Source organism: Oncorhynchus mykiss, chromosome 11 (genome assembly GCF_057628025.1).
Source record: "Oncorhynchus mykiss isolate SJ-2025 chromosome 11, ASM5762802v1, whole genome shotgun sequence".
NCBI classification, from domain to species: Eukaryota; Metazoa; Chordata; class Actinopteri; order Salmoniformes; family Salmonidae; genus Oncorhynchus; species Oncorhynchus mykiss.
The window spans coordinates 431,646-457,326 of record NC_143032.1 but is presented as its reverse complement, the minus strand read 5'-3'; the positions used below and the strand labels follow the sequence as shown (position 1 = coordinate 457,326).

The 25,681-nt window shown below is 43.3% G+C and overlaps 1 protein-coding gene across 4 annotated transcripts in view; it reads left to right on the top strand.

Annotated features, from left to right (window-relative positions):
* Window positions 1-22,203, top strand: part of plcd1a (phospholipase C, delta 1a) — a 65,221-nt gene extending 43,018 nt beyond the window's left edge. For 3 of the 4 annotated variants that reach the window (XM_090189205.1, XM_021620007.3, XM_090189204.1), the window contains 10 exons: window positions 296-497; window positions 9,824-9,968; window positions 10,400-10,552; window positions 16,737-16,904; window positions 18,679-18,835; window positions 19,016-19,132; window positions 19,599-19,777; window positions 20,267-20,402; window positions 20,517-20,666; window positions 20,835-22,203. In XM_090189205.1, the coding sequence (XP_090045331.1) occupies window positions 296-497; window positions 9,824-9,968; window positions 10,400-10,552; window positions 16,737-16,904; window positions 18,679-18,835; window positions 19,016-19,132; window positions 19,599-19,777; window positions 20,267-20,402; window positions 20,517-20,666; window positions 20,835-20,926 (1,499 nt within the window). In that variant the 3' untranslated portion in view covers window positions 20,927-22,203. Of the gene's footprint in view, window positions 1-295; window positions 498-9,823; window positions 9,969-10,399; window positions 10,553-16,736; window positions 16,905-18,678; window positions 18,836-19,015; window positions 19,133-19,598; window positions 19,778-20,266; window positions 20,403-20,479; window positions 20,667-20,834 lie in introns of all 4 variants that reach the window. The other variant, XR_016484323.1, reaches the window with a different exon arrangement.
* Window positions 22,204-25,681: the final 3,478 nt, after the last annotated feature.

The following is a 25,681-nucleotide window of genomic DNA, read 5'->3' as shown; positions in this document are numbered from 1 at the left end:
AGCTGGATGACTCAGGTGAGAGCTGCTCTGACACTGACTCAATATGAGCTGGATCACTCGGGTGAGAGCTGCTCTGACACTGACTCAATATGAGCTGGATGACGGATGCAGTATGGGATGACAAAATACAATTTTATGGTGTTCTAGGAATGTGCTAAAATAGTCCAACCTTTAATATTTCTGTCGCACTTTTCCTTTATAAACTAAATTATATATATCTGGTAGGCCTACTCCACACGGCCACTCTATCCCCAATCCCCTAATTCATTCTGCCCCCCCACATTCCCTCCACCAGCAAAGCATATGAATCACATGACCAAAGATGGCTTCCTGATGTACCTGCAACAGGAGGAGGGGTCTATCTTCAACCCCGCCCACAAGAAGGTGTTCCAGGATATGAGCCAGCCAATCAACCACTACTTTATCAGCTCTTCCCACAACACCTACCTGATGGAAGACCAGCTCAAAGGCCCCAGCAGCACAGAGGCCTACATCAAGTAACCATGACAACCTAAACTAACCATACATTACAACCTCTAATCTAAACTAACCATACATTACAACCTCTAATGTAAACTAACCATAAATTACAGCATCTAAACTAACCATATATTACAAATTGTAATATAAACTAACCATAAATTATAACCTCTAATCTAACTTTACATTACAATTTCTAATCTAAACTAACCATACATTACAACCTCTAATGTAAACTAACCATAAATTACAGCATCTAATCTAAACTAACCATATATTACAAATTGTAATATAAACTAACCATAAATTATAACCTCTAATCTAACTTTACATTACACTTTCTAATCTAAACTAACCATACATTACAACCTCTAATGTAAACTAACCATAAATTACAGCATCTAATCTAAACTAACCATATATTACAAATTGTAATATAAACTAACCATAAATTATAACCTCTAATCTAACCTTACATTACAATTTCTAATTTAAACTAACCATCAATTACAACCACTAATCTAACCATACATTACAACATCTAATCTAACCATACATTATAAACTCTAATCTAAACTAATCATAAATTACAACCTCTAATTTAATTTAAATTACAACCTCTAATCTAACCATACATTACAACCTCTAATCTAACCATACATTACAACCTCTAATCTAACCATACATTATAAACTCTAATCTAACCATACATTATAAACTCTAATCTAAACTAATCATAAATTACAACCTCTAATTTAATTTAAATTACAACCTCTAATCTAACCATACATTACAACCTCTAATCTAACCATACATTACAACCTCTAATCTAACCATACATTATAAACTCTAATCTAACCATACATTATAAACTCTAATCTAAACTAATCATAAATTACAACCTCTAATTTAATTTAAATTACAACCTCTAATCTAACCATACATTACAACCTCTAATCTAAACTACCCATACATTACAACATCTAACCATACATTACAACATCTAACCATACATTACAACCTCTAATCTAAACTAGCCATACATTACATCATCTAATCTAACCATACATTACAACATCTAATCTAACCATGCATTACAAACTCTAATTTAAACTAACAATAATTTACAATTTCTAATCTAAACTAATCATACATTTCAACCTCTAATCTAACCATACATTATAGCTCTTATATAAACTAACCATATTTTACAACCTCTAATCTAACCATACATTACAACATCTAATCTAACCATACATTATAACCTCTAATCTAAACTAACCATATTTTACAACCTCTAATCTAACCATACATTACAACATCTAATCTAACCATACATTACAATCTCTAATCTAACCATAGATTACAACCTCTAATCTAACCATACATTATAACCTCTAATCTAAACTAACCATATTTTACAACCTCTAATCTAAACTAACTATACATTACAACCTCTAATCTAAACTAACCATAAATTACAATCTCAAATCTATCATAATTTACAACCTCTAATCTAAACTAACCATACATTACAACCTCTTATATAAACTAACCATACATTACAACCTCTAATCTAACCATATTTTACCATCTCTAATCTAACCATACATTATAACTTCTAATCTAAACTAACCATACATTACACCCACTAATGTAAACTAACCATACCTTACTATCCAGCAGCACTAAGGCTTGCCAGATAGAACTGCCAAAGGGAGCGGAGTTGCAATCTACTGCAGAGATAACACGCAGAGTTCTGTCATACTATCCAGGTCTGTGCCCAAACAGTTTGAGCTTCTACTTTTAAAATCCACCTTTCCAGAAACAAGTCTTTCACCGTTGCCTCTTGTTATAGACCCCCGCGGCCCCCAGTTGTGCCCTGGACACCATATGTGAATCGATCGCCCCCCATCTATCTTCAGAGTTTGTACTGTTAGGTGACCTAAACTGGGACATGCTTAACACCCCGGTCATCCTACAATCTAAGCTAGATGCCCTCAATCTCAACAAATCATCAAGGAACCTACCAGGTACAACCCTAAATCCGTAACCATGGGCACTCTCTTAGATATTCCTGACCAACCTACCCTCTAAATACACCTCTGCTGTCTTCAACCAGGATGTCAGCGATCACTGCTTCATTGCGTGCGTGCATAATGGGTATACGGTCAAACTACCACCCCTCATCACTGTCAAAACGCTCCCTAAAACACTTCACCGAGCAGGCCTTTCTAATCGACCTGGCCCGGGTATCCTGGAATGCCTGGTTGCTCTTCAAAAGTGCTTTCCTCTCCATCTTAAATAAGCATGCCCCGTTCAAAAAATGTATAACTAAGAACAGATATAGCCCTTGGTTCACCCCAGATTTGACTGCCCTTGACCAGCACAAAACATCCTGTGGCGTTCTGCATTAGCATCGAATAGCCACCGTGCAACTTTTCAGGGAAGTTAGGAACCAATATACTCAGTCAGTTAGGAAAGCTAAGGCTTGCTTTTTCAAACAGAAATTCGCATCCTGTAGCACTAATTCCAAAAGGTTTTGGGGCACTTTGAAGTCCATGGAGAATAAGAGCACCTCCTCCCAGCTGCCCACTGCACTGAGGATAGGAAACACTGTTACCACTGATGAATCAACGATAATCGATAATTTCAATAAGCATTTTTCCACGACTGGCTATGCTTTCCACCTGGCTACCCCTACCCTGGCCAACATCTCAGCACCCCCTGCGGCAACTTGCACAACCCCCCCTCCTCCCGCTTCTCTTTCACCCAAATCCAGACAGCTGATGTTCTGAAAGAACTGCAAAATCTGGATCCCTACAAATCAGCCGGGCTAGACAACATGGACCCTCTCTTTCTAAAATGATCTGTTGAAATTGTTGCAACCCCTATTACTAGCCTGTTCAAACTCTCTTTCGTATCGTCTGAGATCCCCAAACATTGGAAAGCATTGTCCACATCACCAACAAACAAACAAAGTCCAAGCACACAAAGACAGTCATGAAGAGGGGACGACAAAACCTATTCCCTCTCAGGAGACTAAAAAGATTTTGCATGGTCCTCAGATCCACAAAAGGTTCAAGAGCTGCACCATCGAGATTCTCCTGACTGGTTGCATCACTACCTGGTATGACAACTGCTCGGCCTCCGACCGCAAGGCAGTTCAGAGGGTAATGCGTACGGCCCAGTACATCACTAGGGCCAAGCTGCCTGCCATCCAGGACCTCGAAACCAGGCGGTGTCAGAAGAAGGCCCTAAAAATGGTCAAAGACTCCAGCCACCCTAGTCATAGACTGTTCTCTCTGCTACCGCACGGCAAGCGGTACCGGAGCGTCAAGTCTTGGTCCAAGAGACTTCTAAACAGATTCTACCCCCAAGCCATAAGACTCCTGAACATCTAATCAAATGGCTACCCAGACTACTTGTATTGCCCCCCCCCCCCCTTTTACGCTGCTGTTATCTCTATTATTATCTATGGATAATTAACTTTAATAACTCTACCCACATGTATATATTACCTCAATTACCTCGACTAACCGGTGCCCCCACACAATGACTCTGTACCGGTACCCATGTATATAGTCTCGCTATTGTTATTTTACTGCTGCTCTCTAATTATTTGTTACTTTTATTTCTTATTTTTGTATTTTTCTTAAAACTGCATTGTTGGTTAAGGGCTTGTAAGTATTTCACTGTAATCCCTGTTGTATTCGGCGCATGTGACAACTAACATTTTATTTTATTTTATATTACATACATATTACATACAGTGGGGAGAACAAGTATTTGATACACTGACGATTTTGCAGTTTCCCACTTACAAAGCATGTAGAGGTCTGTAATGTTTACACTTCAACTGTGAGAGACGGAATCTAAAACAAAAATCCAGAAAATCACATACAGATACAGTACTAGATATAGTAGTACTAGATATAGTAGAAATAGTACTAGATACAGATATAATAGAAGTTATTGGGGCGGCAGGTAGCCTAGTGATTAGAGCGTTTGGACAGTAACCGAAAGGTTGCTGGATCGAGTCCCGGAGCGGACAAATCTGTTGAATATCTCATCTTCAAGCTTGAGGCCCTGGGTCTCAACGCCGTCCTGTGCAATTGGGTCCTGGACTTTCCGACGGGCCGCTCCCAGGTGGTGAAGGTAGGAAACAACATCTCCACTTCGCTGACCCTCAACACTGGGGCCCCACAAGGGGGCGTGCTCAGCCCCCTCCTGTACTCCCTGTTCACCCACGACTGTGTGGCCATGCACTGCCCTCAACCGCAAGGCTCTCCAGAGTGGTGCAGTCTGCACAATACATCACTGGGGGCAAACTACCTGCCCCCGATGTCACAGGAGGGCCAAAAATATCATCAAGGACATCAACCGCTGCGAGGTCAGTCCAGGTGCATCAAAGCTGAGACCGAGTGACTGAAATACAGCTTCCGGCGCCGACAGAGATGGCCGCCTCGCTTCGCGTTCCTAGGAAACTATGCAGTTTTTTGTTTTTTTACGTGTTATTTCTTACATTAGTACCCCAGGTCATCTTAGGTTTCATTACATACAGTCGAGAAGAACTACTGAATATAAGATCAGCATCAACTCACCATCAGTACTACCAAGAATATGTTTTTCGCAACGCGGATCCTGTGTTCTGCCTTACAAACAGGACAACTGAGTGGATTCCATGCAGCGACCCCAAAAAAAAACAACTCCGAAAAAGAGGGAAACGAGGCGGTCTTCTGGTCAGACTCCGGAGACGGGCACACCGTGCACCACTCCCTAGCATTCTTCTTGCCAATGTCCAGTCTCTTGACAACAAGGTTGATGAAATCCGAGCAAGGGTAGCATTCCAGAGGGACATCAGAGACTGTAACGTTCTTTGCTTCACGGAAACGTGGCTCACTGGAGAGACTCTATCCGAAGCGGTGCAGCCAACGGGTTTCTCCACACATCGCGCAGACAGAAACAAACAACTTTCTGGTAAGAAGAGGGGCGGGGGCGTATGCCTTATGACTAACGTGACATGGTGTGATGAAAGAAACATACAGGAACTCAAATCCTTCTGTTCACCTGATTTAGAATTCCTCACAATCAAATGTAGACCGCATTATCTACCAAGAGAATTCTCTTCGATTATAATCACAGCCGTATATATCCCCCCCCAAGCAGACACATCGATGGCTCTGAACGAACTTTATTTAACTCTTTGCAAACTGGAAACCATTCATCCGGAGGCTGCATTCATTGTAGCTGGGGATTTTAACAAGGCTAATCTGAAAACAAGACTCCCTAAATTTGATCAGCATATCGATTGCGCAACCAGGGGTGGAAAGACCTTGGATCATTGTTACTCTAACTTCCGCGACGCATATAAGGCCCTGCCCCGCCCCCCTTTCGGAAAAGCTGACCACGACTCCATTTTGTTGATCCCTGCCTACAGACAGAAACTAAAACAAGAGGCTCCCACGCTGAGGTCTGTCCAACGCTGGTCCGACCAAGCTGACTCCACACTCCAAGACTGCTTCCACCACGTGGACTGGGACATGTTTCGTATTGCGTCAGACAACAACATTGACGAATACGCTGATTCGGTGTGTGAGTTCATTAGAACGTGCGTTGAAGATGTCGTTCCCATAGCAACGATTAAAACATTCCCTAACCAGAAACCGTGGATTGATGGCAGCATTCGCGTGAAACTGAAAGCGCGAACCACTGCTTTTAATCAGGGCAAGGTGTCTGGTAACATGACCGAATACAAACAGTGCAGCTATTCCCTCCGCAAGGCTATCAAACAAGCTAAGCGTCAGTACAGAGACAAAGTAGAATCTCAATTCAACGGCTCAGACACAAGAGGCATGTGGCAGGGTCTACAGTCAATCACGGACTACAGGAAGAAATCCAGCCCAGTCACGGACCAGGATGTCCTGCTCCCAGGCAGACTAAATAACTTTTTTGCCCGCTTTGAGGACAATACAGTGCCACTGACACGGCCTGCAACGAAAACATGCGGTCTCTCCTTCACTGCAGCCGAGGTGAGTAAGACATTTAAACGTGTTAACCCTCGCAAGGCTGCAGGCCCAGACGGCATCCCCAGCCGCGCCCTCAGAGCATGCGCGGACCAGCTGGCCGGTGTGTTTACGGACATATTCAATCAATCCCTATACCAGTCTGCTGTTCCCACATGCTTCAAGAGGGCCACCATTGTTCCTGTTCCCAAGAAAGCTAAGGTAACTGAGCTAAACGACTACCGCCCCGTAGCACTCACTTCCGTCATCATGAAGTGCTTTGAGAGACTAGTCAAGGACCATATCACCTCCACCCTACCTGACACCCTAGACCCACTCCAATTTGCTTACCGCCCAAATAGGTCCACAGACGATGCAATCTCAACCACACTGCACACCGCCCTAACCCATCTGGACAAGAGGAATACCTATGTGAGAATGCTGTTCATTGACTACAGCTCGGCATTCAACACCATAGTACCCTCCAAGCTCGTCATCAAGCTCGAGACCCTGGGTCTCGACCCCGCCCTGTGCAACTGGGTACTGGACTTCCTGACGGGCCGCCCCCAGGTGGTGAGGGTAGGCAACAACATCTCCTCCCCGCTGATCCTCAACACTGGGGCCCCACAAGGGTGCGTTCTGAGCCCTCTCCTGTACTCCCTGTTCACCCACGACTGCGTGGCCACGCACGCCTCCAACTCAATCATCAAGTTTGCGGACGACACAACAGTGGTAGGCTTGATTACCAACAACGACGAGACGGCCTACAGGGAGGAGGTGAGGGCCCTCGGAGTGTGGTGTCAGGAAAATAACCTCACACTCAATGTCAACAAAACTAAGGAGATGATTGTGGACTTCAGGAAACAGCAGAGGGAACACCCCCCTATCCACATCGATGGAACAGTAGTGGAGAGGGTAGCAAGTTTTAAGTTCCTCGGCATACACATCACAGACAAACTGAATTGGTCCACTCACACAGACAGCATTGTGAAGAAGGCGCAGCAGCGCCTCTTCAACCTCAGGAGGCTGAAGAAATTCGGCTTGTCACCAAAAGCACTCACAAACTTCTACAGATGCACAATCGAGAGCATCCTGGCGGGCTGTATCACCGCCTGGTACGGCAACTGCTCCGCCCTCAACCGTAAGGCTCTCCAGAGGGTGGTGAGGTCTGCACAACGCATCACCGGGGGCAAACTACCTGCCCTCCAGGACACCTACACCACCCGATGTCACAGGAAGGCCATAAAGATCATCAAGGACATCAACCACCCGAGCCACTGCCTGTTCACCCCTGCATCAAAGCTGGGACCGAGAGACTGAAAAACAGCTTCTATCTCAAGGCCATCAGACTGTTAAACAGCCACCACTAACATTGAGTGGCTGCTGCCAACACACTGACACTGACTCAACTCCAGCCACTTTAATAATGGGAATTGATGGGAAATGATGTAAATATATCACTAGCCACTTTAAACAATGCTACCTTATATAATGTTACTTACCCTACATTATTCATCTCATATGCATACGTATATACTGTACTCTATATCATCGACTGTATCCTTATGTAATACATGTATCACTAGCCACTTTAAACTATGCCACTTTGTTTACATACTCATCTCATTTGTACATACTGTACTCGATACCATCTACTGTATCTTGCCTATGCTGCTCTGTACCATCACTCATTCATATATCCTTATGTACATATTCTTTATCCCCTTACACTGTGTACAAGACAGTAGTTTTGGAATTGTTAGTTAGATTACTTGTTGGTTATTACTGCATTGTCGGAACTAGAAGCACAAGCATTTCGCTACACTCGCATTAACATCTGCTAACCATGTGTATGTGACAAATAAAATTTGATTTGATTTGATTTATCTCAAGGCCATCAGACTGCTTAACAGCAATCACTAACTCAGAGAGGCTGCTGCCTACATTGAGACCCAATCACTGGCCACTTTAATAAATTGATCACTAGTCACTTTATACAACGCATTCTAAATACTGCCACTTTAATAACGTTTACATATCTTACATTACTCATACACATATACTGGTTTTTTTTTTTTAACCATCTATTGCACCTTGCCTATGCCGCTCAGTCATTGCTCATCCATATACTTACATGTACATATTCTCATTCACCCCTTTAGATTTGTGTGTATTAGGTAGTTGTTGGGGAATTGTTAGATTACTTGTTAGATATTACTGCACTGTTGGAACTAGAAGCACAAGCATTTCGCTACACTCGCATTAACATCTGCTCACCATGTGTATGTGACAAATAAAATGTGATTTGATTTGATTTACTAGATATAGTAGATATTGTACTAGATAGAGATACAGTACTAGATAAAGTAGATGTAGTACTAGGTACATATAGTACTAGTTATACTAGTTATAGTAGATATAGTAGATAGATACAGTACTAGATATAGTAGATATTGTGCTATTTAGAGATATAGTACTAGATATAGTAGATATAGTACTAGATAAAGTAGATATAGTACTAGATACAGATATAGTACTAGTTATAGTAGATATAGTAGATAGATAGAGTACTAGATATAGTAGATATTGTGCTATATAGAGATATAGTACTAGATATAGTAGATATAGTACTAGATACAGTGGATATAGTACTCAATACAGATACGGTAATAGATACAGTAGATATAGTACTAGATACAGATACAATACTATATATAGCAGATATTGTACTATATACAGATATGGTACCCTTAATAGTAGATAGTGTACTAGATACAGTAGATATAGATATAGATATAGTAATATATATAATATAACTAGTACTAGATATAGTAGATATTGTCCAAGATACAGTACCAGATATAGTAGATATAGTACGAGATACAGTAGTAGATATAATATATATAGTACTAGATGCAGTACCATATATAATAGATATAGTACTCCATACAGTACTAGATATAATAGATATTGTACAAGATACAGTATTAGATATATTAGATGTGGTACTAGATATATTACTAGACATAATAGCAAAAGTACTAGATACAGATCTAGATATAGTAGATATAGTACTAGATGCATGACTAGATATAGAAGATATTGTACTAGATACAGTAGTAGACATAGTAGATGTAGTACTAGATATAGTACTAGATACAGTAGTGGACATAATAGATATTGTACTAGATACAGTATTAGATATAGTAGATGTAGTTTTAGATACAGTTCTAGATATAATAGATATTGTACTAGATGCAGTAGTGGATATAACAGATATAGTACTAGATACAGTACTAGAGATACTAGTAGTACTCTATGTTTGTTGTGGTCTTTAGGGCCCTGATGAAGAGTTGTCGCTGTGTGGAGTTAGACTGTTGGGACGGGGCCCATGGGGAGCCAGTCATCTACCATGGCCACACCCTCACCTCCAAGGTCCTGTTTAAAGATGTCATCAAGGCCATCAAGGAGTATGCCTTCAAGGTAACCATAACACCTGACCCTAACCCATCATAGAGTACGCCCTCAATGTCAGTGTAACCTTGACCATTTTGATGACCATTTTTATGTCTCTGTGTCCAAAATTAAGGAAGTTGCTAACTAGCTCTAGCACAATTGCTAAATAGCGTTATTACAATGACTTGAAGTCTTTGGGTATCTGCTAGCGTAATAACAGTTACCCATAGACTTCCAGTCATTGCGCTAACTCTAGTTAGCACTGACACGTGAAACTAGCTATAACTTCCTTCTATTGGACACAGAGTGTTAATCTGACTCTGCTAAAATCCCGAAGTGTCCCTTTAACCCCTGGAGAACGCTTTCAAGGTGAAGTTTCATCATGAAGTCAAACCAGCCCTGTGATGACCAGTAGAGATGGACATGACTGCTAATGTTATGTTGTTGTCCTCCCCCAGACATCAGAGTACCCAGTGATCCTGTCCCTGGAGAACCACTGTACACTGGAGCAGCAGAAACTGATGGCCAAGCACATGATCTCCATCCTGGGCAGCGCCCTGCTCACCTCCCCCCTGGAGGACCAGATGCCCACTGCCTTCCCCTCACCCCAGGTCAGAGACTAACAGATAATCCACCGACCCACCCATCCATCCATCCACCCATCCATCCATCCAACCTTGTTTGTTTTTCAACCCTCAGTGTTTAAAGCCTGGAGCTTCGTAACCACATACCCGGTATTTTAAAAATGAACACTAAGAGGCAAGCCTGAACAAGTTGTGGATGCTAGACAGATGAAAGTCTAAGTCAGTACTGAGTGTGTGAAGGAAGAACAATAACACCTTGTCTGACTGGTTAGGATATGATTGGGGTGTTACCAGAAGGAATTTGATTTCCCTATGAACAGTATCTGTCTGTTAGAGCCTGTCTATAGGGCTAACATTATCTGTCTGTTAGAGCCTGTCTATAGGGCTAACCGTATCTGTCTGTTAGAGCCTGTCTATAGGGCTAACAGTATCTGTCTGTTAGAGCCTGTCTATAGGGCTAACAGTATCTGTCTGTTAGAGCCTGTCTATAGGGCTAACAGTATCTGTCTGTTAGAGCCTGTCTATAGGGCTAACAGTATCTGTCTGTTAGAGCCTGTCTATAGGGCTGCAGTATCTGTCTGTTAGAGCCTGTCTATAGGGCTAACAGTATCTGTCTGTTAGAGCCTGTCTGTCTATGAGGCTAACAGTATCTGTCTGTTAGAGCCTGTCTATAGGGCTAACAGTATCTGTCTGTTAGTGCCTGTCTGTCTATGAGGCTAACAGTATCTGTCTGTTAGAGCCTGTCTATAGGGCTAACAGTATCTGTCTGTTAGAGCCTGTCTGTCTATGAGGCTAACAGTTTCTGTCTGTTAGAGCCTGTCTGTCTATGAGGCTAACAGTATCTGTCTGTTAGAGCCTGTCTATAGGGCTAACAGTATCTGTCTGTTAGAGCCTGTCTGTCTATGAGGCTAACAGTTTCTGTCTGTTAGAGCCTGTCTGTCTATGAGGCTAACAGTATCTGTCTGTTAGAGCCTGTCTATAGGGCTAACAGTATCTGTCTGTTAGAGCCTGTCTATAGGGCTAACAGTATCTGTCTGTTAGAGCCTGTCTATAGGGCTAACAGTATCTGTCTGTTAGAGCCTGTCTATAGGGCTAACATTATCTGTCTGTTAGAGCCTGTCTATAGGGCTAACAGTATCTGTCTGTTAGAGCCTGTCTATAGGGCTAACAGTATCTGTCTGTTAGAGTCTGTCTGTCTTCGAGGCTCGGCAGGAATGCTACAGCTGCTTCTGATTTAATATATTAACAGTATTTCTGATTTAATTTGTCTTTCATACAGCCAACACAAAGAATGTTGCTGGAGAAAAACTAAATTAATATCTCTCTCTCTCTCTCTCTCTCTCTCTCTCTCTCTCTCTCTCTCTCTCTCTCTCTCTCTCTCTCTCTCTCTCTCTCTCTCTCTCTTTCTCTCTCTCTCTCTCTCTCTCTCTCTCTCTCTCTCTCTCTCTCTCTCTCTCTCTCTCTCTCTCTCTCTCTCTCTCTCATAATTAAATAAATGTGTGTATAGAGTATCAGCAAAAAGTTTGGACACACCTTCTCATTCAAGGGTTTGTCTTAATTTGTACTATTCTTTACATTGTGGAATAATAGTGAAGACATCAAACCTATGAAATAGCACAAATAGATCATGTAGTAACCAAAAAAGTGTTAAACAAATCAAAATATATTTTATATTTTAGATTCTAAAAAGTAGCCACCCTTTGCCTTGATGACAGCTTTATACACTTTTGGCATTCTCTCAACCAGCTTCATAAGGTTAAAGTTACCTGGAATGCATTTCAATTAAAAGTTATGCCTTGTTAAAAGTTCATTTGTGGAATGTCTTTTCCTTCTTAATGCATTTGAGCCAATCAGTTGTGTTGTGACAAGGTAGAGGTGGTATACAGAATATAGGGCTATTTGTAAAAAGACAAAGTCCATATTATGGCAAGAACAGCTCAAATAAGCAAAGAAAAAAACGACAGCCCATCATTACTTTAAGACATGAAGGTCAGTCAATGTGGAAAATGTCAAGAACTTTGAAAGTTGAAAGTTTTTTCAAGTCCTATGATGGATTTTGATCATTTGTGTGTATAGTCCTAATTCTGCTCTGCATGCATTATTTGGGGTTTTGCTTTGTACTCTGCATTTTGTACTCTCATGCAGTCTCAATTGGGTGTTAGTCCCATTTTGTGAATTCTTAGTTGGTGAGTGGACCCCAGACCTCACAACCTTTAAGGGCAATGGGTTCATTAACTGATTGGATAATTTTTAGCCAGATCTTAGTTGGGATGTCCATTTTTACGTTTCTTTTGATGGCTTACAAGGCCCTTCTGGCCATGTCTCTCAGATCGTTCACAGACTCGTGGAAGTTATCTGTGGTGCTGATGTTTCAACAAGCTCTCACAGTGTCAAGTCAGAATTAGACGTTCATCATCTCAAAGTGTTACTTCTCTGTATTGTTCCAAGGTTAAGTTCTCATTAACTCTGAATGGTTAAGTTCTCATTAACTCTGAATGGTTAAGTTCTCATTAACTCTGAATGGTTAAGGTTAGACATTAACTCTGAATGGTTAAGGTTAGACATTAACTCTGAATGGTTAAGGTTAGGCATTAACTCTGAATGGTTAAGGTTAGGCATTAACTCTGAATGGTTAAGGTTAGGCATTAACTCTGAATGGTTAAGGTTAGGCATTAACTCTGAATGGTTAAGGTTACTCATTAACTCTGAATGATTAAGTTCTCATTAACTCTGAATGATTAAGTTCTCATTAACTCTGAATGATTAAGTTCTCATTAACTCTGAATGGTTAAGTTCTCATTAACTCTGAATGGTTAAGGTTACTCATTAACTCTGAATGGTTAAGTTCTCATTAACTCTGAATGGTTAAGGTTACTCATTAACTCTGAATGGTTAATTTCTCATTAACTCTGAATGGTTAAGGTTAGGCATTAACTCTGGATGGTTAAGGTTAGGCATTAACCTTGAATGGTTAAGGTTAGGCATTAACTCTGAATGGTTAAGGTTAGGCATTAACTCTGAATGGTTAAGGTTAGGCATTAACTCTGAATGGTTAAGGTTAGGCATTAACTCTGAATGGTTAAGGTTAGGCATTAACTCTGAATGGTTAAGGTTAGGCATTAACTCTGAATGGTTAAGGTTAGGCATTAACTCCGAAATGGTTTTACATTCGATAAAGGTAGAGACTTAGAGATAGAAAATCATATATCATACACTGCAGTTGAAGAAGAATGGGAAAGTAGTTCTGCTTTGAAAGTTGATAAACTGGTAACCCCACTTCTGAGAAAATGGCTCTTGAATGTTTTGGTACACCTACTGGAGAGTTCCTCTTTGTCTCCACCCATTGATCATGGTTGAAACCCTCTTTTTTTTAACACATTCTTATTTACATTGACAGCCTAGGAACAGTGGGTTAACTGCCTTGTTCAGGGGAAGCAGGACAGATTTTTACCTTGTCAGCTTGGGGATTCAATCTAGCAACCTTTTGGTTACTGACCCAACGCTCTAACCACTAGGCTACTTGCCACCTCTTAAACCATGACCTCATCCATCTCTTTAAGGATTCACATGAGGCCCTGTGCGAAACAGAGTGAGTAGTTTAGTAAAGAACCAAAGATTTCAAGACTAAAAGTGGTGAAAGTAGTAGCAGAGAATCTTCTTTCTCATTTGGGGCGGCAGGGTAGCCTAGTGGTTAGAGTGTTGGACTAGTAACCGAAATGTTGCAAGCTCGAATCCCTGAGCTGACAAGGTACAAATCTGTCATTCTGCCCCTGAACAGGCAGTTAACCCACAGATCCTGAGTTCGAGGCTGGGGCCGACAGATTAACAAAATGAGGTACCGTGTTAGTGAACAGTCCAGCAGGCAACAGCTGTGTAGCCGAGTGATCATAGGGTCCAATGAGCAGCAATAGGTGAGTCAGGGAGCCGTTCGGTAGTCACTACTACGCTAGGCGAGCGGGAGACACGGCGTTCAGAAAGCTAGCGGGCCGGGGTTGGCAGATGGGTCTTTGGTGACATCGCAACGGAAAAGCCTGTTGAAACCACATCGGACAATTACGTCGGCAGACCAGTCGTGATGGATCGGCGGGGCTCCTTGTCGACAATAACGGGTCAATGCAAATTGCCAAAAGAGTTATTGTAGCCCAAGAATTAGCTTGTTTACTTCGTCGGCTAGCTGGGAGATGGGCCTAGTTCGAGGCTAGCTCAAGGCTAACTGGTGCTTGCTTTGAGACAGAGGCGTTAGCCAACATTAGCCACTCATTTGCAGCTAGCTAGCTGCGATGATCTGGTGTAATGGTCCAGAGCTTGCAGCAGGAATCCGGTGATGTGGTAGAGAAAACAGTCCAATATGCTCTGGGTTGATATTGCGCTGTGCAGACTGGCAGGTATTGTCCGAAGCTAAAGCTGGCTGATGTCCGAGCTAAAGGTGGAGACTACTAGTAGTGGCTAACAAAGACTAATAGCTAGTAGCTGGTTAGCTGGCTTGCTCCTGATGGAGGTACCGGTTATTAGGTATAAAAATAGCAGATCCGTACCACATTGGGTGAGGCGGGTTGCAGGAAAGTATATTTAGTTCATAGATGGAAAGGGAGATTAAAATATATACGGGAAAAAAAACAAAAAACAGACTATTTACACAGGACAAGACAAACACACATCCGACAGCTACGCCCTCATGGATATGTAAAATGTTATATCTTTTGCACTGGAATCAGGCTATGTTTGTGCCGACTCAGTACTTTTACTGCTACTAACTAGCATGCTACTAAATCAGCATGTTAGACAGGTATTTACCTCTCCATGGTTGCAGGATCTTCTCTATTTTTACAAGTTTTGTATTGAAATTCATTGTGGATAACTTATTTATATATTTTGTGTTATGAATACCAAGTATGTCTACTTCACCATCAGCCCATTTTATAGGTAAACTGCAGGGTAATGTAAAAGTTTAAAGATCCAATACGTAATATTGTACACTTATCATAATTAGGTTTTAGTCCAGAGAGTACATAAAAGTGCATAAAAGTTATCTAGATCTTCAATCAGTCATTGCAGGGATCTAGCTCGCGGACTTAACATAAAACTAGAGTCATCGGCATACATGGACACCTTTGTTTTTAAGTCTTGGATTTCTAATCCTCTAATGTTGTTATTGGATCTGATTTTAATAGCTAGCATTTCTATGGCCATAACGAATAGATATGGTGGCAGCGGACACCCTTGTTTAACTCCTCTTGACAATTCAGAACTCTGAGAAGTAGCCGTTATTTACCATTTTCCACCTGGGGTTGCTATACATTATTTTTACCCATTTTATAAAAGAATTACTAAAAATTCAAAAATTCAAAAATAAAATCCAGTCTTACTTTATAAAATGCCTTTTCAAAATCCGCTATGAATACTAGGCCTGGCTTAGATGTTTCATGATGACTGGGTCTTTATATTTGCCATCTGGGTCTTGTTTTAATAACAGAGAAATCAGACCTACCTGTTGAGTACCTGACAGACCACCATTTCTATAGGAATAGTTAAAACAATCTAACAATCAAGCCCTGGTGTTTTTCCAGACTGAAAGGAATTAATAGCCTCAAGAAGTTCTTCCTCTGTCATTTGGCCTTCATACGGATCTTTCTGTACATTTGTTAATTTTCCATACGCTGAGACCTTGCATTACTCTAGAAACCGCTTCACTCTAGTACAAAGGTTTTCCGGCATTGCCTGACAGGGTGTGGACTATGGGCCTTTACCATCATGTCAAAGGTTTTCCGGCATTGCCTGACAGGGTGTGGACTATGGGCCTTTACCATCATGTCAAAGGTTTTCCGGCATTGCCTGACAGGGTGTGGACTATGGGCCTTTACCATCATGTCAAAGGTTTTCCGGCATTGCCTGACAGGGTGTGGACTATGGGCCTTTACCATCATGTCAAAGGTTTTCCGGCATTGCATGACAGGGTGTGGACTATGGGCCTTTACCATCATGTCGAGGTGCACCCTCCTCAGCCTTACTATTTCATGGGAATTTTCATGTTCATTTTCCTTGCTAGAAGAACCGGTATAATAACATTAACAATAATGAAAATATACAATAGGGCTTAACCAGCTTTGCTGTTGAACCCTTAACAGGGTATCCTGGGATTTAGTAGTCATTCAATTATCTAGTATAGATGCATCTCCATTAACACAATGTGTATCTGTCTGTCTCTGTGTAGGAATTGAAGGGTCGGTTCATCATCAAGGGGAAACGTCTGAACAAGCTGGATGCCGTCTTCAGCAATACTAGTCCTGGAGTAGAGGATGACTGTGTCTCAGAGGAGGACGAGGCTGCAGAGACCAACAACTCCAAGACAGACACCAACGAACAGAAGGCCAAAGCCAAGGTATGGTAACACGCTGCTGTGGTGCCACGGTAGTCAAAGCCATGGTGTCCCAAATGTCACCCTAATCCCTAGTAGTGCACTACCAGCCCATAGGACAGTGGTAAGAAGAAGTAGAATAGAGTGCCATTTTGGACATGGTCATGCTACAGTGGTGTCAAGCTACTGTGATGCCAAGCTACTGTGGTGCCAAGCTACTGTGGTGCCAAGCTACTGTGGTACCATGCTAATGTGGTGCCAAGCTACTGTGGTGCCAAGCTACTGTGGTGCCAAGCTACTGTGGTACCATGCTACTGTGGTGTCACGCTACTGTGGTGCCAAGCTACTGTGATGCCATGCTACTGTGGTGCCATGCTACTGTGGTGTCAAGCTACTGTGGTGCCAAGCTACTGTGGTGCCAAGCTACTGTGGTGCCAAGCTACTGTGGTGTCACGCTACTGTGGTGCCAAGCTACTGTGGTGTCACGCTACTGTGGTGCCAGGCTACTGTGGTGCCAAGCTACTGTGGTGCCAAGCTACTGTGGTGCCAAGCTACTGTGGTACCATGCTACTGTGGTGTCACGCTACTGTGGTGCCAAGCTACTGTGATGCCATGCTAATGTGGTGCCATGCTACTGTGGTGTCACGCTACTGTGGTGCCAAGCTACTGTGGTACCATGCTACGGTGGTGCCAAGCTACTGTGGTGCCAAGCTACTGTGGTACCATGCTCCTGTGGTGTCACGCTACTGTGGTGCCAAGCTACTGTGATGCCATGCTACTGTGGTGCCATGCTACGGTGGTGTCACGCTACTGTGGTGCCAAGCTACTGTGGTGCCAAGCTACTGTGGTGCCAAGCTACTGTAGTGTCACGCTACTGTGGTGCCAGGCTACTGTGGTACCATGCTACTGTGGTACCATGCTACTGTGGTGCCAAGCTACTGTGGTGTCATGCTACTGTGGTGCCATGCTACTGTGGTGCCAAGCTACTGTGGTACCATGCTACTGTGGTGCCAAGCTACTGTAGTGCCAAGCTACTGTGGTGCCATGCTACTGTGGTGCCAAGCTACTGTGGTGCCAAGCTACTGTGGTGCCAAGCTACTGTGGTACCATGCTACTGTGGTGTCACGCTACTGTGGTGCCAAGCTACTGTGATGCCATGCTACTGTGGTGCCAGGCTACTGTGGTGCCAGGCTACTGTGGTGTCACGCTACTGTGGTGCTAAGCTACTGTGGTGCCAAGCTACTGTGGTGCCAAGCTACTGTGGTGTCACGCTACTGTGGTGCCAGGCTACTGTGGTGCCAAGCTACTGTGGTGTCATGCTACTGTGGTGCCATGCTACTGTGGTGCCAAGCTACTGTGGTACCATGCTACTGTGGTGCCAAGCTACTGTAGTGCCAAGCTACTGTGGTGCCATGCTACTGTGGTGCCAAGCTACTGTGGTGTCACGCTACTGTGGTGCCAAGCTACTGTGGTGCCACGCTACTGTGGTGCCACGCTACTGTGGTGCCAAGCTACTGTGGTGCCATGCTACTGTGACGCCAAGCTACTGTGGTGCCAAGCTATTGTGGTACCATGCTACTGTGGTACCATGCTACTGTGGTACCATGCTACTGTGGTACCATGCTACTGTGGTGCCAAGCTCTACTGTGGATTAGCTGCAAAACTGTCCTCAGCAGAACTAGTTCCATTTCAGGCCATATGCTAAGGAAAGCACATATGTGAATACTTTGATAGAAATTAATTCAAAACATCTCTATTTCTGTAGATTTTCTAAAAATGCTGTTTTATTGCTTTTCAGAAGTCAAAGATCAAGCTAGCCAAGCAGCTGTCTGATCTGGTGATCTACTGTAAGAGTGTCCACTTCTCAGGGTTTGAGCACGCTAAAGACAACCAGGCCTTCTATGAGATGTCCTCCTTTAAAGAGAGCAAGGCTGTTAACCTGGCTGAGACAGCAGGTAAAACCCTCTGTTCTGTTACAGCAAGCCTGAATAACAGAAAGCCTGAATAACAGCGAGCCTGAATAACAGAACCATTCAGCCTTGATTCAGTGTACTATATACATTTCATTATGCATGTTCTAGAACAGTTCTTACAAGGATTGCACCATTAACCTGTCTGGTTTACATCTCTTCCAGCTAAAGCCTTTATCCACCACAACATGACCAAGCTGAGCCGTATCTACCCAGCTGGCTCCAGAACAACCTCCTCCAACTACAACCCAGTTCCCCTGTGGAACGCAGGCTGTCAGATAGGTACAGTCTCTTCAATTAGACTTATATTTAAGAATCCTCTGATAGAATTGACATGAATAATCTCTGCACCAGCTCAGGTCACAGTCTTCCCCTTTCTCTATAAATGAACAATCTCTGTACCAGCTCAGGTTACAGTCTTCCCCTTTCTCTATAAATGAACAATCTCTGTACCAGCTCAGGTCACAGTCTTCCCTTTTCTCTATAAATGAACAATCTCTGTACCAGCTCAGGTCGCAGTCTTCCCCTTTCTCTATAAATGAACAATCTCTGCACCAGCTCAGGTCGCAGTCTTCCCTTTTCTCTATAAATGAACAATCTCTACACCAGCTCAGGTCACAGCCTTCCCCTTTCTCTATAAATGAATAATCTCTGCACAAGCTCAGGTCACAGTCTTCCCCTTTCTCTATAAATTCATGATCGATGATTTATTGATCGATGCTTTATTGATTATGATTTTTCTTTCCAGTGGCGCTGAACTTCCAGACTCCATCTAAGGAGATGGACCTGAACCAGGGTAGGTTCCGATCCAACGGGCTGAGTGGATACATCCTGAAGCCTGAATTCCAGAGATACGCTGGGTCAGAGTTCAATCCTATGACCCTAACCAAGGGACCCTGGATCAAACACAAGGCCTTCCACATCATGGTGAGAGGATCACCGTTATAGTGTGTTATATACTGTATATATATACTCTATGTATTATATTGATTTATATATGATACTATAGTGTATTCCATTAGTGGAAAATCACTAGTGTATTATAATAGCTAATATTAGAACACAGTGAAGGCTACTACAGAGAATGGTACATTGATGAATAAAATAGCAATATATTGAGGAAGGAAAATGGCCTTCTGATAACATAAATGAGTTTCTGTGCAGTATATTGTGTTTTTAATTTTAGATCGTATCTTATAGTGAACACTGCTAAGAGAAATGGGGCTAGGAACTGAGTGGCATCGTTTCAAATGAGAAGATTTGATTTGATTGAGATGAGATATGGTTCAAGAGGGATTCATTATGTTGTGTACTAAACAGCACTACAGTATATCAAATGCTTTGAAATATCCTTAGTCATTAGGCTTCTGCTATAGACCTCTGTGTTTGTGTGTGTGCGTGCGTGCGTGTCTCCAGGTGATCTCAGCCCAGCAGCTGCCCAAGCTAAACAAGGACAAGCCTAAATCCATCGTGGACCCGCTGGTTAAAGTGGAGATCTACGGTGTTCCAGCTGACACGTGCAGCAAGGAGACACGCTCCATCGAGAACAACGGTGAGACACATACAGGCACACCAAACACACACACGCAGCGTCAGTATCTGATCCAGGCTTTCTGTTCCTCTCACCAGGTTTTAACCCCATGTGGAATGATGTTCCTCTCTGCAGGTTTTAACCCCATGTGGAATGAGACGTTCCAGTTTAACATCCAGGTACCAGAGCTGGCCATGTTGCGTTTCCTGGTCGAAGACTATGACGCCACCTCACAGAACGACCTGATTGGACATTACTGCCTGCCACTGACCAGTCTACAGAACGGTAATACCTCCCTCTGTCTCTCTCTGTCTTGTCCCTCTCTCTTCTTTCTCCGTCATCCTCTCTCTCTTTCTCTCTCACTCTTTCCCCCCCCTCTCTCTCTCTCTCTCTCTCTCTCTTTCTCTCTCCTCTCATTGCTGACTTATTCAAACCTCACATCCTGTTTCCCAGGCTACCGCCACGTCCCTCTGCTCACCAAGCGTGGTGATGTCATCCCCTCCGCCGGCCTGTTTGTTCACCTCATGCTGCTGGACGCCAAATAGATCCCGACCCACTTCACACTGATGCCTCCCTCATCACGCTGACCCCTCCCACGTCACACTGACCCTTCCCACATCACGCTGACCCCTCCCACACTTGCCACTCCCACATGATACGAACCACTCACATACCACACTGACCCTTCCCACATCATACTAACCCCTCCCACACCACACTGACCCCTCCCACATCATACTAAAAAGTCCAATCCACACTGACCCCTGCCACATCATACTAAAAAGTCCAATCCACACTGACCCCTCCCACATCATACTAAAAAGCTCAATCCACACTGACCCCTCCCACATCATACTAAAAAGCCCAATCCACACTGACCCCTCCCACATCATACTGACAATTCCCACATCATTGAGTTGTAACTGACAAGGTTTTTAATATGTCGATATTTAATGTTTTATCTACTTCTTTTAAGTTTGTTCCACCTGAGTAAGTCTGACCACAAGTCAGAGACCACTGTGATGACACACCAAAATGTGTTTGATGGATGGCTGGAAAATAGGATTTTGTAGGCTACAGTCCAAACTGTTGTTTTTATTGCCCTGCTTTGCTTTATCTCGGCCAGGTCGCAGTTGTAAATGAGAACTTGTTAAATAAATTAATATATATATATATGTTTTCCAATGGTGCGATTTCTGTCAGTCTGCAAATATTATCCAACTTGAATAAACTCTTGGAGGTAAGGATGACAGCAGTGGTGTAGTCTACGACGATACGGATATCACTCATTATTGATATCTACATAGCACATTGATGTGAATCACACTGCTGCTCTCTCATTTAGCTATTTACGCCTTACCTATTGTGGTTGTTGGCTGTTCACAAATCTAAATGTGTATTTGAACCCAATAATGGTTGAATTCAAAAAGTTTAAACTGCCTATCAATCATTGTTTTTAAAACCAGTGGACAGCCAGTGAAAAATGCGCTCTGGCAGCAACTGCATAGCGTGGATCCCAGCCTATGGAATAAAAATGGGGCTTTCATTGCTCAATCTAATTCATGCTGATTAATAACAAATAAAAGATCCATAGGCCTAATGGACACATGATCAAACTCATTATGACTGTTGTTACTGACTGTTCATGTGAAACACACATCAAGCCCTACATGACCTACTGCGGTTCCTCTTAACACTCTTCTCTTGATATCAGCTGTGTAACATATAACAGAGTATAGTAGCTGTGGTAGTAATATCTTGCTGTTGTTTTTCAGTAAACTGCCTTTGCACATGCTCTTGAATAAAATCATAATTTAGAAAAGTTGTTTGATGGTGAATTATTTTTGAGAGAGAGATTTTGTGGCAACTTTATGATAATTAGCTGTGTTGTTATGAAAGGGTTAGTTCGATATGATCGTCAAACTGAGTTGCAGTAAATATAACAAAACACAAGCCAGCAAGATCTTCCTTGATTTCATTCATTTTGAATGTTAAAAACACTCCTGCTTCTTATGCTGTTCAGCTGGTAGAACATGTCAGTGAAGGACTGGGCATGATCCATGGATCTCCAGATCCACATCAGAGAGACAGTCCTGACAATGGAGAGAGAGAGACACTCCTGCTTCTTATGCTGTTCAGCTGGTAGAACATGTCAATGGGCATGTTTTTGTTCAATAAAAAATAAAGGGACTTTGTTAAAGACACTGAAAATGAAAGTAGTATTGCTGTCTTATTTAAATTGTAGAGCGCATAATGTATGCATGTACAGTTCCTCTAGCTTGAACTGTATTTGAAAAGTATGGCAACTTAAACATAACATGGACACAATCAATGAAAATATAACCATTCAACTCTAATAAGATATGTGCCCTTGTCATCCCAACTGATTGACTCCGCCCACTCAAAACAGCCCTGCCTTCTTCAGGTTGTTTTACCGCCACTTGGGCAGTCGCTGGAAACCAGCCCGAGAACAACCCAGCAGGTTCTCCAGATCCACATCAGAGAGACAGTCCTGACAACAGCGAGAGACAGTCCTGACAACGGAGAGAGAGAGAGAGACAGTCCTGACAATGGAGAGAGAGACAGTCCTGACAATGGAGAGAGAGAGAGAGAGAGAAAGAGAGAGCCAGTCCTGACAATGGAGAGAGAGAGAGACAGTCCTGACAATGGAGAGAGAGAGAGACAGTCCTGACAATGGAGAGAGAGAGAGAGATAGTCCTGACAATGGAGAGAGAGAGAGAGAGACAGTCCTGACAATGGAGAGAGAGAGACAGTCCTGACAATGGAGAGAGAGAGACAGTCCTGACAATGGAGAGATAGAGAGAGACAGTCCTGATAACGGAGAGAGAAAGTCCTGACAACGGAGAGAGAGAGAGAGACAGTCCTGACAACAGAGAGAGAAAGAGAGACAGTCCTGACAACGGAGAGAGAGAGAGAGAGACAGTCCTGACAACGGAGAGAAAGAGACAGTCCTGACAACGGAGAGAAAGATAGAGAGACAGTCCTGACAACGGAGAGAGAGAGAGAGACAGTCCTGACAACGGAGAGAGAGAGAGAGAGAGACAGTCCTGACAAGGGAGAGAGAGAGAGAGAGAGACAGTCCTGACAAGGGAGAGAGAGAGAGAGACAGTCCTGACAAGGGAGAGAGAAAGAGAGAGAGACAGTCCTGACAAGGGAGAGAGAGAGAGAGACAGTCCTGACAAGGGAGAGAGAGAGAGAGAGAGACAGTCCTGACAACGGAGAGAGAGAGAGAGAGAGAGAGAGACAGTCCTGACAACGGAGAGAGAGAGAGAGAGAGAGAGACAGTCCTGACAATGGAGAGAGAGAGAGAGAGAGACAGTCCTGACAATGGAGAGAGAGAGAGACAGTCCTGACAACGGAGAGAAAGAGAGAGAGACAGTCCTGACAATGGAGAGAGAGAGAGAGAGACAGTCCTGACAATGGAGAGAGAGAGAGACAGTCCTGACAATGGAGAGAGAGAGAGAGACAGTCCTGACAATGGAGAGAGAGAGAGACAGTCCTGACAATGGAGAGATGGAGAGATAGAGAGAGACCGTCCTGACAACGGAGAGAAAGAGAGAGAGAGACAGTCCTGACAACGGAGAGAAAGAGAGAGAGACAGTCCTGACAACGGAGAGAGAGAGAGAGACAGTCCTGACAACAGAGAGAGAGAGAGACAGTCCTGACAACGGAGAGAGAGAGACAGTCCTGACAACAGAGAGAGAGAGACAGTCCTGACAAGGGAGAGAGAGACAGTCCTGACAAGGGAGAGAGAGACGGTCCTGACAAGGGAGAGAGAGACGGTCCTGACAAGGGAGAGAGAGACAGTCCTGACAAGGGAGAGAGAGAGAGACAGTCCTGACAAGGGAGTGAGAGAGAGACAGTCCTGACAACGGAGAGAGAGAGAGCGAGACAGTCCTGACAACGGAGAGAGAGAGAGAGAGACAGTCCTGACAACGGAGAGAGAGAGAGAGAGACAGTCCTGACAACGGAGAGTGAGAGAGAGAGACAGTCCTGACAACGGAGAGAAAGAGAGAGAGACAGTCCTGACAACGGAGAGAAAGAGAGAGAGACAGTCCTGACAATGGAGAGAGAGACAGTCCTGACAATGGAGAGAGAGAGAGAGAGAGACAGTCCTGACAATGGAGAGAGAGAGAGAGAGAGACAGTCCTGACAATGGAGAGAGACAGTCCTGACAACGGCGAGAGACAGTCCTGACAACGGAGAGAGAGAGAGAGACAGTCCTGACAACGGAGAGAGACAGTCCTGACAATGGAGAGAGAGAGAGACAGTCCTGACAATGGAGAGAGAGAGAGAGACAGTCCTGACAATGGAGAGAGAGAGAGAGAGACAGTCCTGACAATGGAGAGATAGAGAGAGACAGTCCTGACAATGGAGAAATTCCATCTAGACACTGTTGCCCTAGAGCACACAAAAAACTATACATACCTTGGCCTAAACATCAGCGCCACAGGTAACTTCCGCAAAGCTGTGAACGATCTGAGAGACAAGGCAAGAAGGGCATTCTATGCCATCAAAAGAAACATAAATTTCAACATACCAATTAGGATTTGGCTAAAAATACTTGAATCAGTCATAGAGCCCATTGCCCTTTATGGTTGTGAGGTCTGGGGTCCGCTCACCAACCAAGACTTCACAAAATGGGACAAACACCAAATTGAGACTCTGCACGCAGAATTCTGCAAAAATATCCTCCATGTACAACGTAGCATCCAAATAATGCATGCAGAGCAGAATTATGCCGATACCCACTAATTATCAAAATCCAGAAAGGAGCCGTTAAATTCTACAACCACCTAAAAGGAAGCGATTCACAAACCTTCCATAACAAAGCCATCACCTACAGAGAGATGAACCTGGAGAAGAGTCCCCTAAGCAAGCTGGTCCTGGGGCTCTGTTCACAAACACAAACACACCCTACAGAGCCCCAGGACAACAGCACAATTAGACCCAACCAAATCATGAGAAAACAAAAAGATAATTACTTGACACATTGGAAAGAATTAACAAAAAAACAGAGCAAACTAGAATGCTATTTGGCCCTACACAGAGAGTACACAGCGGCAGAATACCTGACCACTGTGACTGACCCAAAATTAAGGAAAGCTTTGACTATGTACAGACTCAGTGAGCATAGCCTTGCTATTGAGAAAGGCCGCCGTAGGCAGACATGGCTCTCTACCCACAAAATGAGGTGGAAACTGAGCTGCACTTCCTAACCTCCTGCCCAATGTATGCCCATTTTAGAGAGACATATTTCCCTCAGATTACACAGATCC